Here is a 16359-nt window from a genome sequence, read left to right on the forward strand (position 1 = left end):
AAAAAGGTAGAAATATATCAGAAACCCGAACAGCCAATCAGCATCTATCAGGGTTGCCATCAACCGACCAGTATCAGGTTGGAATCTCATACGAATAAAAAATGAACACGGGGGCCAGAGCACCCGGGAAGGGTGGAGTTTAGAAAGGACAGCACCCGGAATACCCAACAAAACCGCTCTGCAAGCAAGCAGTAGTCATCCAGCCGTCTATGTCAGCTCATGTCATCCGCTCTATACACTTGTCTGTTCTACACATCCAACCACTCTACACACTCATCCGCTCTATACACTCATCCGGTCTGCACATTCATCTGCTCCAGCGTTGTACACACTCTTCCACACTTCTGCACTCATCCGCACTACACTCTTGTCTGCTCTACATACTCATCCACTCTACACTCATCCGTTCTGCACATACATCTGTTCTACGCACTCCTGCGTTCTACACGCTCCTCTGCACTTACGCACTCATCCGCTCTACACACTCGTCCACTCTACACATCCAACCACTCTACATACTCATCCGCTCAACATACTCATCTGTTCTACACACTCATCCGATCTACACACTCATCCGCTCAGCACATTCATCCGTTCCACACGCTTCATCCATTCTAATGATTTCATCCACTCCACATTCACTTTGTTCATTCATCATGCATTACATCTATTTCATTAATTTAAAACTCTTTACTGTTTTTGTGTGATTTATTCCTTTTTATCCACTTCACTGATTTGATCTACTTTTACTCGTTCTAGTCTGTTTGTCCTTTTAGTTTATATTGTCGGTTATAAGATGTCAATTTCTTGCATCTAGCAGTTTGTTGGATTGGTGTCGTTGAGATGCTGTTATTCTGTTTGGGTTAGTTTGTGTACGGGTTGGTTTTAGGGGAAGAGCCAGGTTTTCGGTAGTTTGCGGATATTGAGGTCCGGTTTTATGCAGTGCTCGATGGGAGATGCATAAGGTTTTTAAAGTCACCCTTCGGGCCACTGGAAGCCAGTGCAGAGTCTTGAGGGTTGGGGAGATGTGGTCTCTTGGGCCAAGCGCAAGTAGGAGTTTGGCTGCAGCGTTTTGTGCCCTTTCAAGTTTATTCAGTTGGTAAGCGTGGATTCCGAGGTAGAGGGGTTTTGCGTAGTCCAGTCTTGATATAACAAATGATTGGACCACGGAGAGTCTGTTGGGAAAGGAGAGATATGGAAAGATGCGCCTAAGGGTTTTAAGGTGGTAGTGGCAGGACTTTGAGACGTTCTTGACTTGGAGCGAGAGTGTTAGGTCAGAGCCAAGGGTGCATCCAAGGTTTTTCACGGAGTTAGAGGGGGTCGGTGAGTTGCCCATGGCGGATGGCCAGGGTAGTGGGTGTGGAAGAAGTTCGGAGTTGCCACATACCATGATTTCAGTTTTGGAGGAGTTTAACAGGAGGTGGTTTTGGGTCATCCAGAGCTCTATGTCAAGGAGGCAGGAGGCGAGGTCAGGTCAGCAGTTGGGTTTTGAGTTCAGGAGTTTTAGAATTAGTTGAGTGTCATCAGCGTAGTTGTAACACAGGATGTTGTGTGAATGAATTATTGGTGGGCGGGTGATCAAGTAGAGATTGAACAGGAGGGCAGATAGGCATGCTCCTTGTGGGACTCCCGTGTCGACTGGTCGGGCTTGGGAGGAATAGGTGGAGAGTACCATTATTTGGTACCTATCTTTGAAGAATGAAGCTATCCATTTAAGAGCGGTTCCACGAATTCCTAGGGAGTGGAGACAGTCAAGGAGGATTGAGTGATTGATTGTGTCAAAGGCGGAGGATTGGTCAAGAAGGATTAATGCGGCACATCCCGCAGAGTCTGCCGTCATTTTAAGGTCATCCCAGATTGAGGTTAGGGTGGTTTCAGTTCTGTGACGGGCTCCGAAACCTGATTGTGCGGGGTCTAGGAGATAGTTGGCTTCGACAAAGACATTTAGTTGGGAGTATGCGGTTCGGTCAATGAGTTTGGCAAGGAACCTGGTGTTTGAGATGGGGCGGTAGTTTTGGGGCTTAAGAGGGTCGAGGGAAGGTTTTTTTTTATTAGAGGTTTGACATGGACCGTTTTGAATGCGTCGGGAAAGATACCCGAGGAAAGGGAGTCATTTATGATGGATCTTGCGTGTTCTCCTGCGCAGGTGGAAACGAAAATTTCATTGAGGGTTGTGGTCGGGCAAGGGTCTAGCGGAGAGCGGGATGGTTTGCGGGCAGATAGAAGTTTGAGAAATTGGTCTGGTGATATTAGACTAAAGGATTCGAACATTGGTTGCATAGTGGTCGCAGGCGGTGGGTTGGCCGAAATGGGGGGAGGGTTGCCTGGTGGATGTAAGAGAGCCAGTTTGGTGGTTCGAGCATTTGTTCTTTGGAGAGCCGTGGCGTAGAAGTGGAGAGAGAGTGCCAAACACAAAACAAACAAAGGGAAACTCGAAAAGGGACGTCGACAGGGCGTGCCAGTAATACTATCCCTAGTGTGACGTCCACTATACCCATGATCCTTCACGCGTCGAGGTCCCTCAGATTGTTTTTTTCCACCATTCTAGACAGATGCTTATAACAGAGTTCCTCTTTCGGCTTATAGCCATTTACTATTATCAAATGACTGATAGTTTCTTCTTACTATCCTTTATATCACCGACTATTGAAACACCAGATGCCGTTGAAGAACAAGAAAAACGACTGTCGAAAGACTCCCGCAACGGATCCGTTTCGGCCTTGGAAGGCTGCTACAGGCTTTGGCCCACACAGTCGGGAGAAGGGGGGGGGTCATTCTGGAATGTATATGCTCCTTTTCTTACACTACATTCGCCTAGCTGCTGTAACAGTCCATTATGGACAAGATTGCCTTTAAATTTTTCCCCAAGTGCAATAGATAATTTCTGTGGGTCGATAAACACCTTGTGTGTAACCTGTGTCTCCCGCGAGACCAGGTTGAGGGTTCTTGTCGAGCGTGCAGACTCTTCAAGCCCAAGACTTTGAAGGACTGATCTACTAAACGCTGAGCCCATTACACCAGGCAACTCGAGGCCATGGAAAGAGGGGGCGTTCAGCGAAGGCAGCAACGCCGCAGTATCCAATGACAAAGGCGACAGGGTTACTCCGGTTACCCAAGCACAGGCCCCCGACCCCAGAAGACAGGCTGTCGGCCTTGTTATGGGGACAAAACCAGGCGGCAGAAGCGCTATCGCTTCATCCTCCACTAAACGCACAATCCACGACCAAGACTTGACACACGTGTCAAGGAGACGGCAGCGCACGACGTCTAGGGAGAGGTGCGTTGAATCTCTGTCCTCTGGGCACTCTCAATGGAGATCGCCACATGACAGGCCCCGGCCGGCGAAGGACAGTACAGATGTCGAACGAAAAACTCCTACCGGGGGCTGACGCTCTGCCTCGACTCAGGTACAAGACCCCATACAGTCAGGTTTGGCCCACTTAGTCAAGAAACACGGTTCAGGGGGCCAGGGTACAGAGAGGGAGCCAAGTCAGACACCCCTGAGACGTAATTGTTTTTGTCCCAGCTATTTCAACCCTTCGTGAAATTTTGTTTTTTACATAATCCAGTTAAACAGAACTCTTTCATGCTCAAATGGAAAAAAGGAGTGTGTGAGGCAAAATAATCAAGTGAATGATTCTGCCCCAGCTCCCATGGCTTTTCAGAGCGGTATTACCCAACTCAATGGTAGTTTGTTTGATTTCACAGAGGAGGAACGGTACGGCCAGACAAAACAGACACGATTCTGCCCATACACTACCAGAGTCCCAGAGTTCATGGCAGTCCTACGGTGCTAGGCGTGTACCAAAAGAAGCAGTGGAACTGCGTCCCTGGTTGCAGGGGAGGGATCAGGGTGGAAGCAGGCTCGAGCATGGTGCAACCCATGACTGGACTGGGAGAAGTAGGCAAACCAGTGGGTGGAAAACCAAAGGAATATGGTCCTCCTCGATTGGTTTTTATGGTTTCCTCATCGCTTAGACCAGTTTTCAGTTTGGTTGGAAAACCTGTCTACGAATTTGGAACTTTTCTTCCTGAAAATTCTAGAAAAAAGTTCAGATTTTCCTTTAATTGGTAAACCGGACAAAACTTTGTTTATTGTTCCAGAATAGTTCGACACACAAACTCAATTTATAATATTTAAGTCAAGAGAAGGTCAGCAGTGCAGGGACCTCAAGGTTTTACAAACACTCTTAAGGATGCAAGGAAAAGCTCTAAACCAGAGCCACGTTAGGTGGGTGTAGCCCATCCAGTCCATTTTCTCTCTTCATTCCTGTAACTTGTAGTCTTTATAATGCGAAAAGCAGAAGCACAACTAGAATGGAGAAATTGAAAATCAGGACTGAATCAACCATATCTACTGGCCAGGGGTCTAATAGGCATCTGACGGCCAGTTCAGACTTTTTGAAAGTAGCGCAATCATAAGGTCAGTAAACACAAATAATTGTTTAACCTTCCCAGGAAGTGCAGAACTCCCTATTCTTGCAATTTCTATGTACCTGGCCGCCCACCCCTTTCATTTTCTCATATTGCTCCATCTTCTCCAAGCATATACTTGTTAGCTCGTTCATCTCAAGATTCTTCAGAACAATATAGAGAGCTTCTAAAAATAAATCTTTAATCCATCTTCAGTGCTAGACACAGCTCGACAGCCATGTTAATTCATGGCTTCCCTAGGAATGTCTCTAGGAACCGGTTTGGCACCATTTTCCTACCTACTGAAAGAGCACGATTTAAATAAACTCAATGGAATGCCGGGACTCCAGTTTTGTGAGCCTGTCACCAGTGAACGTGCTCGGTTTTGCAAAAGATTGATGGTTGCACGTGCACGTCTCGTATAATCTGCTGCAAATAAACAGCGGAACCCTGCAGAGGTCCCTCTTTTTATGCTTACACAAATTATATTTCTTTACTTACACTTTAAATTGTTCCTCTTTTGTGTAAGATCCATGCAAACAGATTCCCCTAAACTTGACTCGCTCTACAATGACAAGCCAGTGGGTGGAGGCCAGAGCTTGAAAGAGGTGTTCACATTTAAGGAGAGGAGGAAGCGCAGGCGCTGAGAAGCCACAGGTTCCACTCTCTGCATTGTGCTAGTTGGAAGCTGCCTGCATTGGCCAACCCACCTGGACTAAGACTGAGGCATTGACGTGTGTGACGGTCAGCAAGGAGAGGAAAAGATGAGCTCCAAGGTGATGCAGATAGAAGAAATAGGTGATCATGGTGTGCTTAATTTAGAGCAATCTGAGAAGCGCTGCCACCACGCAAAAGCCAAGCCGTTTAGTTTCATTGCATGCAATGAGATGGGAGCAGGTGATACCCTCCCTCCCCCCCAATCAGAAGAGTTTACACCCACAGTGGTGTAGAAGAGGATCAGGACCACAGGAGTAGAGATTTGGGGCAGAGGGTAGAAATCAGGACTCTCACAAAGTGAGGAGATGAGCACCACTGTGGAAAGTGGGACAAGCACACCCAGCTGGCCCTGCCCAAAGAGATTGGAAGTCATCATATCCCACCATCAACCAAAAACAAGCCGGGAGACTCTAGAGACTGTTATGGGGACGTGCCTTAAATTTTGAGAATCTTAAAAAGAAAAATCAGACAGTACAAACCCATTCTTTTGTTGATCTACAACTTTGGGACTGCCAAGAATTACTACATGGAAAAAAGTCCAATGTTGGTGTAGGTTCCGATGGAGTAAGAAAAGAAACAATCCTGACCATCTAGGGGGGACCCTGTTGGGTTGGGGACTGTAAAGCATTTTGAAGAAGCTATCTGAAAGACTTCAGGGAAGGACAAACAAAAAGAAGACCTCAGAAGAAAGGAAATTTAGGTTGGAGCTCTGTCCAAGTCACTGAATGATTAGTTTGTAAGGTGACTATCACAAATTAGATTAAAGCACCTTCTGCAACACCATACCTAGCCTAGTCTTTTGATCAACGTCCATGATATGACAGAACCCAGGTGTATTCAAGAAAGCTTTTAAGCACTTCCATTAGTGGAAGGACAGCATGATTAAAAAGGTGCCAGAGATAGGACAGTGTATGGAAGTTTGGAGAAAAAGTAGCAGAGCGACGAGCAGACAGATAGAAGGAACAGGGCATGGAAAGCGGGGGGGGGGAGACGAAGAACAGAAGAGTTCAAAAAAGGTAGAAGGAACAGGGAGAGAAAGGCATTGAAGAAGGATAAAAGAACACCGAGAAGAGGTTGGAAATTATCAAGACAAGGACGAAGGATAACATCAGAAGAGGTTTCAAACCAGGGTGAGGAGCTAGTGGTAGAAAGTGCAGTCCAGAGTGTGGCCAGCCTAGTGTGCCAGCAGCTAGTAAGGGTTCAGAGAGGTGAGCCAGAAGTGGGGATGCAGCTAGGACAACAGACCTACGTGCACTGAACGCCCTTTGGGCTTGGATCCACAGAATGGTGGGGAAGACCAACACCAATGACAACTAAGAGACCAAAGAGATAGAGTGGCTAGGCAGAAGCTATAGCACTGACTCTGCCAGAGGGCAGCAAAATCACAGAGGAAGTTAATCTTTGAAGGGAATACCACCCACAGGTTCACCTAATAGCCGAGCAAGGGGCTTCCTGGAACCCGATGGCCTTGGCTGGGGGCATACAAAGTGATGGAAGCATGATAATCAATGTTAATCTGATAGCCCATGGTCCAGGATGGCCATCGTGCATCAGCAATGGCTACAAGGATTGCAAGACTATACATTAAGAGAAGCATGAGCAACTTTGTAGTAGCTTTGCAGGAGTATCCTTCCTTATCACAAGCCACTGCAGTTTGGACTCAGGACCATAGTCCTTATGCAGCAAGGCATAGACTTTAATTCCCTTCAAAAACAAAATTATTTTAGATTATTATTTCTTTATTTCCAGACTTTACTCCCCAGTCCTCTCAAAGCCACTCGACATTATATCACATGACTGAACTTTGTCCCCTTCCCTTCTCTCCCTTCCTTCTCACTTTTCCCTCCTCTCCAATATACAAGGAAATTGTTCTACATATTGTTACGCTGGTTTGTCTCATGTTTGTTAACTTGCTTCTCCATTATTGTATCTTGTTGTTTTATTGTAAAGCGCTTTGGAGTAAAGTGCTATATAAAATGAATAAACATTAACATACTAAAAAACTATGTTGCCTTTTAACCCAAAAGCGTCGAAGGTCTGTGTAGATCACAGTTGATCAGCGTCTCTGGTTTCTTGTCCTCAAAACAAAATATGTGGATCTTAAAAAGGGGAACCTTTACACTGACTCCGATTTTAAAATGGTGTTTTAATCTACAGAAGCGCAAATACTCTGAGAAACACTGGTTCTGAGCAGATTGCCTCTGGAATAGCTGAGGGTCCTACATGACAAAATTATGCCTGCATGCAACAAGGACTGCTGAGTGGGCACACATCAGACTTCCCAGTGAAGGTGGGAGTTAGGCAAAGTTACATACCTGCACCAATTCTTTTTTCCCTGTTCACGAAGTACCTTAATTCTTGGGTGACCACCTCCAGTGAGGAATTTCTCCCCACATGGCAGAGCACCAGCCCCTTTACTTTTCTTTTTCCAATACGGAGTCCTCCTAGACAAGACTGTAATTGCCCTAGCCAGGGGCAAGTGCTATTTGAGGAGAACTGTAGCAGAAATGGCCTCATAATAAAATGTAGCCAAATGTATAGTAGGGTCCAAAACCAGATGTTGAGAAGCCATTCGAGGGTGCAGGAGGAGGTAGTAGAAAAGGTTGATTATGTGGCTGGTTAGATTTTTTGCCTTCACGTAGGTGGGATGAGAAATTGTATAAACGCGTTCTCACCAACGAGGATTTCAGCTAGACTGATTGATGCCACATTAGAGACACAGAGGAAAGTTAGTTCCCAAAGCTCTTCATGGGATGGCATTGTGGGGTACTGCCACTTGAACTAAGTTAGTATTGATGGAAACATTTTCTCATTATCACAAAAGAGCCTGAGGGAGGACATGCCAATGCTTCCTCTGGTTAAATAACTAATTATTCCCCCCATTTATGAGTTAGCTAGATTAAAACCCTTAGTGTACCGAGTCAGGCTATGCCTAATTCCTCATGCTAAGTTTTATTAGGAGCATGCGTTTGGGAAATGGGTCTTTATAGGGGGCTGAAGACTTCATCTGGTTTAGATATTTGAAGCTGTGGTTTTCTAGGTTGGCCTACTCCTAAATGTTGGAATACATCGAATACGATGGAACGGAGGGATTTAACACTACTCAAAGAGGCACACTGGCACCACTGTTTGGGACAACGCCTGCAAAAGATGCCACTTCCCTCCCAGAGCCATGTCTATATAAGAAGAGAACTTGCCCCAGGAAGAGAAGTATATTTGGGGGATGGCATAATTGCACAAGCCATGTGGATTATACTTACAGCTCAGGCTGGATACTCTTCCACCAGTTTGCACCAGTTATCTACAGACAGAAAATTGGAACATCTTTCCTGAAGCCTCAGTTTAAATGTGCTGGCTGTGAGCCCAGTATGGGGGCAGTTGTTGATCATTTTATATCCCTTCCTGAGCCCGCTAATTGGCGATTGTAGTTTTTTGGGCTCTCCATATAAATGTATAGACACATTGAGGTACAGGCTGTGAGGCAGGGGTGAGGGAGGGGTCCAGTTGGGGCTTGACAGTGATTAGGATAGTACATGCAAAGACTGTAACCGGAAAGAGTTGAAAAGGGAAATCGATATTTCATCTATTTAACATAAATTGGGCTGTCCTTAACCAGACAGCCCACAGTCTTGTGGTAAAGTATATATGGATCGCCTGATGGGGGTATTTACGATAAATCGTCAGTTTTAGCTCTGCGTGTGCTGGTGTTTGTAGTCGAAGAATTGTTCTATTTGGGATAATTTTATGGATGTACTGTTTTATTATTTTCAGAATGCACTGTATCGGGGTTCGATGGGTAATGTACTTAATTATACTCTTAAGTAACAATTCAATTTCCATAATAAAGTTTCTGATGAAGATTCCCATTAGTCAACATCCATCAACAGTTCTGAAGGCAAAGTGAATGCTTTAAACGAATGCAGTCCAACTAAAAGCATTGCAATACATTCATGGAAATCATCATTTTTCTCATTATTTTCAAATTCCAGACATATCATGATTTGAACATTTTGAGAAACATTATTATTGATCAGGGGTTTGCAACCTTGGTCTCCAAATGTTCTGAACTACTCCCATCAGCCCTAGCCAGTATAGTCAATGCTGAAGGAACATTGGATAGAAGAGCCTAAAGCATGTCGAGAGTCACAGGTTGCAGACTAATGATATAGACCTTACAGGTTGTTTAAAGCAATTCAACACTGAGGCTTAATATCATGCATCATAGTAATCAGCATATGGAGGAATACAACGTACTTATCCAGTTTCTAACGTTGATAAAACTTTGCTCATTTGTCAAGTCAAAAAGCAGAAGAAAGCCCATCGCATCCCTGAAGAAAGCGGTTGTCAAACTGCGAAACCTGCACAAACAAAGAAAGCAGAACTCAATGTACTTCAAAGAAACCACAAAATAAGAACATGACTCCTTTCCTAATGAAACAAATAACAAATCCTGGAACCCAACAAGCGCACAGTCGTAAAAAACCCATGTAATTTATGAGATAAAAATGCATAGGGACCAGAGACTTCCATTTTGTGGTTCCCAGGGGCCACGCCTGTGGTCTCCCTGGCTACCCCTAAAATAATATATATTCTTTTTTTATTGAAGCTCCTGGGCCGTGGCCAGCACCATGTGGCTCTGTTTCTGGGGTGGAAGGCTTTCTTGTTCAGGCCTCTTAAAAGAAAACAGGGAGTTCCACAAATGTAACACTTTGAGCAGTGACCCTAAATAAGAAAGAATAGGAATAACAAATAGACTTTCTGGGATTCAGTACAATAATTGCTAGACTCCTTAAAGAGTTTTTTCAGGCACACTTCAGGGGGTGAGTCACTGATTTAGTCTGTTTTTAAACACCTCAAATTCACAATGCAGACAGAAACTTCCAGAAAACAGTAGAACACGCATCCCTTTCAGACTATGATTTTGCTTTTCGCAAGTTGCAATTATAGCATGTTTTTTTCTGCTGTTGTCTCTGTTACGATCATCACAAGACATTCCATCTTGGTGTCCTCGGTCACTTGACAAAATCTGTGTGCCTAAAAGCTTGTGTACAGTATAGACATGTTTGACCCTAGCACATAAAGTTGCCCTTGATTTAATTGTGGAACAATTAATGCTTTGTTGTAATTTCTCTATCTTTCCTATCTCACTGGCATGCTGTTCAGGATGTTTGTTTGCATGTAAGAGGTAACGAGTGTCCAAAGTACGGGATGCCGTGCGAGTGTGCTGCTTTCCCTGTGCTACTCTAAATTGTTTAATACACAGTTATGAACCCTTCCTATGGTGTGTATTTTGGCAACCTCTGAAACCTGACAGTAGATTCACACAGCCTTGACATGTGGCCAACTTTGCACCAGACCTGCAGATGAACTGGCCTGCTGTTAAATCTCACTTAACATTTTAATGGTATCCACTACAGAGTTTAATTTGCTTTTTGACTTTGAGAACATTTAAACATGTAATTGCTCATTTAACTATAGCCGGTAAGATCGTTATAGCTGCTAAAATGGCTCAGTGGGTTGAACGTTCGCTGCTGCAATGTGTGTCTGATCTGCAGATTGCAGGTTTGAATCCCAGCATGGCCAACTCAGCCTTTCATCCTTCTGAGGTTGATAAATGAGTGCCAACACAGGTTGGGTGATATTGTATGCATATTTATTCTATATAAAGCGCTTAAGTGCAAGCGCTATATAATAAACACATAATTCTCATTTTGCCTTGTACATCTGCTTGCATTCACATTAAGTTGGTAATATGGGCCTATACACTCGGATATTAACGATACTTATGGTGATCCATTCTTGTATGAAAGGTATATCACATTACATTGATATCGTAACCTGTTTTGTCAAGGGGTGAAAGGTCGCATTCCATCGCTTCCCGTGATGTAACTTAGCGGGGAGGTCAAATGACATAACTTTCATCAAGGGTTGTGTGATGTCACTTCCGCTACCCCTGGCATGTTGGTGAAATGACGTCCCTGATAGGAATAATTTTCGTTCGTAATTAACAGGTGGAGAGAGACAAGCATTTAGCCTTTTGAATATATTCCAGGCAGGGTTGTTGCTAGGTCTGGGGCTAATCTAATGTCGGGACTCACGGCTAGCTAGCCTTTTGATTGATGCCCCTGAGCTTCTATCTGGGGCCACAACCAAAGTTCCCAGGGCTATAGGCCACCCGCCCCCAACCAGCAACGCCTCTGGTTCCAGGTCATTGCGGTCAAATGTTCTGCTCGGGGCAGAGTACGCTGGCATTAATGCTCGTTTTGTGATGGGAGTCTGAAAAAAGTCCTTGGAACCCAGATTCCTGTTCGTTTTTCACACCCGTATCACTAAAACAATCAAAATTACACAGAGTATCATATACATGCATGTTTTCGTGGCCACGTTCCTTTTGGTGCAATTGTACTCGATTTAAAATGACCACACTACTGTAATTGTAATTGAAACGAGTTTGAAGAGGGGAATTGGAGAAAAGAATTAAAGGAAGGGTTGAAAGGGAGAAACGCAGGGGAGGAGTTGGGGGGGCAGGAGTACAGTGGCGGGCTAGCTGAGAGCATCTTTTGGAACCACTGAAGTGATCTGCGGTATAGGTGCCTCGAACAAAGGAAAGAAATGTCACGGCTCTACGGCAGGTATTGCTTTGTGTATATTTGTACATGTATTTTGTGTTGGTTCTTATAGATAGTGGTTGTTCGCTCAGCGGCATGTTGATTTATGAGCTAAAATAAGTAACGCTTCAAAAAGGTTGCATATAACTGTTTAGCATATTATAGTGCACAGTGTTCCTATAAAGCTATGTAAACTCCAATAGGATGCCCTCCACTGGGGCAGGTTTACATCATGGATATCTAATCACGAGTCCTTTGAGCAGCACTAGTTCGGCAAAGGTCAGTGAATTTGAATTAACTTACTAAGATCATAGAATAGATTGCCAATTTTCAATAGCATTTCATAAAATGTTTGTATTTGTGTCTAGACACCACTGAGGGATGGAGTATATCGGTAAACAGACCTACATTTGATCAAGAGTGATTAGTTTTAAGAGGAGCAACATGTGTACCCTCTTTAAATAACACAAGATATAACTAATACACCAGCACACTCTTAAAATCGTTATTTGTCATTTAACAGGAATATGCAAATTATGTGAAAACATATGGGAGAACATTACATGTGATAAATTGCTTTGTCCTGATGAAGGTCGCTCAACAACAAAAGCTACACGCAATGAAGCTTTTTGTGGACCGAAAAACGTGTCAGTGATAACATATTGAACATTGATCAAATGAATCTTAACAAACTACATTGCTGTTTTAGAAAACAGACCACATCCAACTGTTGGTTTTTCATTTGTGATGAATACTAGTCTTTAAATGTTAGCACAAAGATGTTAGCATTGACATCCCTAGGTAACCGAATATCAAGTATTTTTCCAAGGTCTTGATTTTTAATGGTACATGCACATTAAGCACTTTACATGTTTTAGGACATAGCTGTATGAAATACAAGTATAGTATTTTAATAGGAGTGTGCTGGATTTTTGGACCTTAATTGCTTTTCTTTCAAAACGTCCTGAACTTTGTCAAGTCACTGGATTTCATGCATTGGAGTCGTTTTGCTAAAAATAAATATTCTGATTGAAAGTCTTGACAATTTTTATAACATTTAGTATTCCTGGGGAGTCAAGACGGGTGACCAAGTACCTCATATTTCATCTATAATCTTGAGCAGGTGCCATGCTGACATGCTCTGGATCATTAAAATGTTAGTGTATGTGCTGCCAAAGCGAACAAGGTAGGATTTGAAGGCTCTGTAGCCACCAAATTGACTTCTTTGGGGCATTGTGGTTATTGCTAGATCAGATGGTTTCTTTGGGAGTAGGGAGGTTGTGTTAAGCATTTTGTTCATCCACAACACAGTGAATAGAAGACCTCAAAGGTGACCTAAAAACTACATAAAGAAGTCCCTACTAGAGTTAGCTATATATATTGTTTAAGTCTCAGTGAGATGTCATACGAGCTTTGAAAATATGTTCCTCCAGTACGATTAAGTATGGCTCCAAACCAACCATTGCATTAAGCCGGTCCGCCCTTTACTTTGCCACATACACTTCACATTTACTTTGCGGTACACAGACTTTGCAAGACATTAACTTTGTCATACATTTACTATGCATGCATCTTCGCATTGTGAAGGGTTCCATGTCATTTCCACACAAAAAAAATACTTTGTGGTAAATTACTTGGTGGAAATCATTTTGAATTTTTCCTTCACATTTTTTGTATTTTATTTACGGGGGTTGTTCCCGCCACAAGCCACACTTCCACCTACTCTACCACTACTAGCCCAAAAAATCTTCCCACCCCCCTTTTACCATTTAACCCACATATAGACATATATTCGAAGTCATTCGAAGTTATTTCCAAAAAGTGAATTAACACGAAGTAATTTACTTAATCGAAACAACATGAGACCTTGTGGAGATGGTAATCGGTGTGGTTAGGGATACCGTAGGGTTAGGTTTCAGGTCAGGTGTTGGCACGGGGAAGAATATGGGGTAAAAAAGGAGTAGTGCAGATGGTCTCCCCTTGCAATGACAAAGTAAACGTGTGGCGAAGTCCATGTAGAGCTGGCAAAGTGAATGCAGGCAAAGTAAGGCCACACCATCTCTGTTGCCAATGCATAGGTAAGGGTAGTGGGATCAGGTCTCAATTGCATATCTTTTTACCCACTTCTGTACTGCAAAGAAGACTGAACAACAATGGTTTAAAGGGTTGCCTCTAGCATTGCCAATGGGTAGAAGCCATTAGAAAACTTGCATTCATCACTCTTCAGTTTTGGGGGGGAGGGGGACATAGCCGGGTTGAAGCAAAACACTCAAACTGAAGGCACCTTGTAAACCTCGAATAAAGGACAGTAGAGCAGTGCTTTAGCAGTGAGCGGAAAGGGTTGCATGCTCACAGGTGAGGTCTGCTTGAAATCGACAGATTTGAACCACCTCAAACTCAACTCAGCCTTTCGCCCTTCTGAGACTGATCAATTAGTACTCATTTCAATTGGGTCAGATAAAAGTGTGCAGAAATAAAACTGAAGCAATCACGTTATTGTTACTCCTACTGCAGTCACAAGGAATACAATATTTGGGCCAAACAAAATCTTAAATTAGGATTGAGGGCATTTAAACTGTTTTGACGGTCTTTGCCCTTTCATATACAACAAAATAAATTACTGAATAAATGTACATTTAAACATGGTTTAGCAAAAAGTTTATACATTTTCGCTCCCAACCAAGTAAAATTAAGCATCCACGTGCAGCCTGTCCTGAATTTTCCTGAATTACTAATTCAGTGCTGAGAGACCACTGAATCAGACCAATGGTTTTCCAGTTAAATCACTCAGCATAGTAGAACTTTTATTTTCGACTAATAAATCTCCTGCATAAATGGGGCAGATACTAGATAGAACTAAAGAGCAGAAAATATTCTAAACTCACAGGAACATCTTTTAAAGCTAGACAACGTTGCAAGCATTTTGATCTCAACTATGTGCTCCTTCCGTCATGGTGTGAGACGAGTTACGCAACATAAGACCATAACCTCTTCTCCCTTTCAGAAAAACGCAATTAACGGATATGGTCATGGGGCTGGACAATAGGAAGCAAAGCGCTCATGGAGGGGAAGTCCGCGGTGGGTGGAGACTGTGCACGTTTAAGGAGTTTCATCCTATTGAACTCAATGCCACCATGTACTGGGCTATAGCAAAGAAGCATAAATGAGCCAGCAGATCTTGATGTTTGTAAGGTAAAGAAAGTTGCCTCCTGTAGCACCTTTCTGTGCCTGGCTCTGTAAGAAAGCAAGTGGGGGTTTTTAAATAGGCATATGTGGAACACATGGGATGTTGATGGGTGCTGGTGAGAAGTACCTGTTACCTTCGAGCCGATGCAAAAACATGGTTCTTCTGACGGGCATGGATGGGTGCAGGATAACGAGAAGGGAAGACCCTGGGTTCAGAAGTTTCAATTGAAAGGGTTTGTTGATAGAAGAGGGGCAGGGTAGGACTCTGTTTAGGGTACTAGCCCCAGAACAGGAGGGTTATCTGAAGGTAGGGAGTGAAGTAGAAAGCAGCACACTTTTAATAATGAGGAGTTAGTTGGGGGATGAGGGGAAAGGATAGGGTATTGTTGCTTCCTGGGTCTTGATTGTACCTTCTGGTGTGGTCCAATGTTACACAGTAAGGGATCCACAAACCGATGGGTTATCGTTCCCATGAATGATGCTCTATCTAGCTTTGTGTTGCCTGACGTATAGCAACCAAGATTCCGAGAGGATTCCGGTTTATTGGTTAAAGGAAATATTTTGAGTTGTTATTCCAAAGAGCACCCATTCGTCATAGGCCGTGAGGAGCTGGGTGTGAGTGCTCTTAACTAACTGGAGGTAAACAGCAGCGCTCACAATATGACGCGTTTGCGCGGCTTGCTCTGTGCAAAATACATCCATAATTGTGGCAGAGGAAAGTGGAGTGTAGACTGCACGATGCATTTGATGACTCAGTTCAACCCAATTTTTCCAGAGGCCATTTCCCACAAGGTCGCTCAACAGACCGGGTGCTGGCATTAACTGTGCACGCGCAGTTCGGACGCAGCCAACTGTAAGGCAGGTCAGGCCATACAGTGCATGCGATTACCTGTGTAGCAACACTGACGCCAGTATGGTGAGATATCCTGCCATGTGGAACATAGGAAAAAAGAAAGTGTGCACATGCGTGAAGATAGAGTTTGAGATCCGAAAGTTCATGGTAGAGAATGTTACTTACAATACAATAGAGGATGAATCTTTATATGTAATTTGAGCGACATAGGGGGCATGGTGAATGAGGTAGGGGCATAGGTGGAACCCAACCTATATCTTTCTATCTGCTACTTAGTGTCTTTAGAAACCATTTGTAATGCCAAGAGCATGCAACCTGAGAACTACTGGTTTGTGTTGGTCGTGGTGGTTTTCTGGTCATACCTTTCCTGCCCTGCAGTGTCCCACAGCTGCAGATGTATTCTCTGCCCTCTGCCAGCAATGCCATCTGGTCCATTGGATCTATACACCTGAAAGAATATGCACATAAAAAGGTAAGCAAATAAGTCGTATAACAAATACCTTTTTTTTACCACTACATGTTACACACTATATGCGTACTCTGCATTCCTAAACGGCAACACCACTGACATTGTACAATAGT

At 43.6% G+C, this 16359-nt stretch overlaps 1 protein-coding gene across 11 annotated transcripts in view; it reads right to left on the bottom strand.

Annotated features, from left to right (window-relative positions):
• The window catches only part of RAB27A (RAB27A, member RAS oncogene family), a 538796-nt gene that overhangs the window by 12919 nt on the left and 509518 nt on the right, over positions 1–16359 (bottom strand). For all 11 annotated transcript variants that reach the window (XM_069624865.1, XM_069624872.1, XM_069624866.1 and 8 more), the window contains 2 exons: positions 16140–16225; positions 9385–9488 (listed from right to left, as the gene is read on the bottom strand). In XM_069624865.1, the coding sequence (XP_069480966.1) occupies positions 9385–9488; positions 16140–16225 (190 nt within the window). The remainder of the gene's footprint in view (positions 1–9384; positions 9489–16139; positions 16226–16359) is intronic.

Source organism: Ambystoma mexicanum, chromosome 11, assembly GCF_040938575.1.
Source record: "Ambystoma mexicanum isolate Mex_15411 chromosome 11, UKY_AmexF1_1, whole genome shotgun sequence".
NCBI lineage: Eukaryota > Metazoa > Chordata > Amphibia > Caudata > Ambystomatidae > Ambystoma > Ambystoma mexicanum.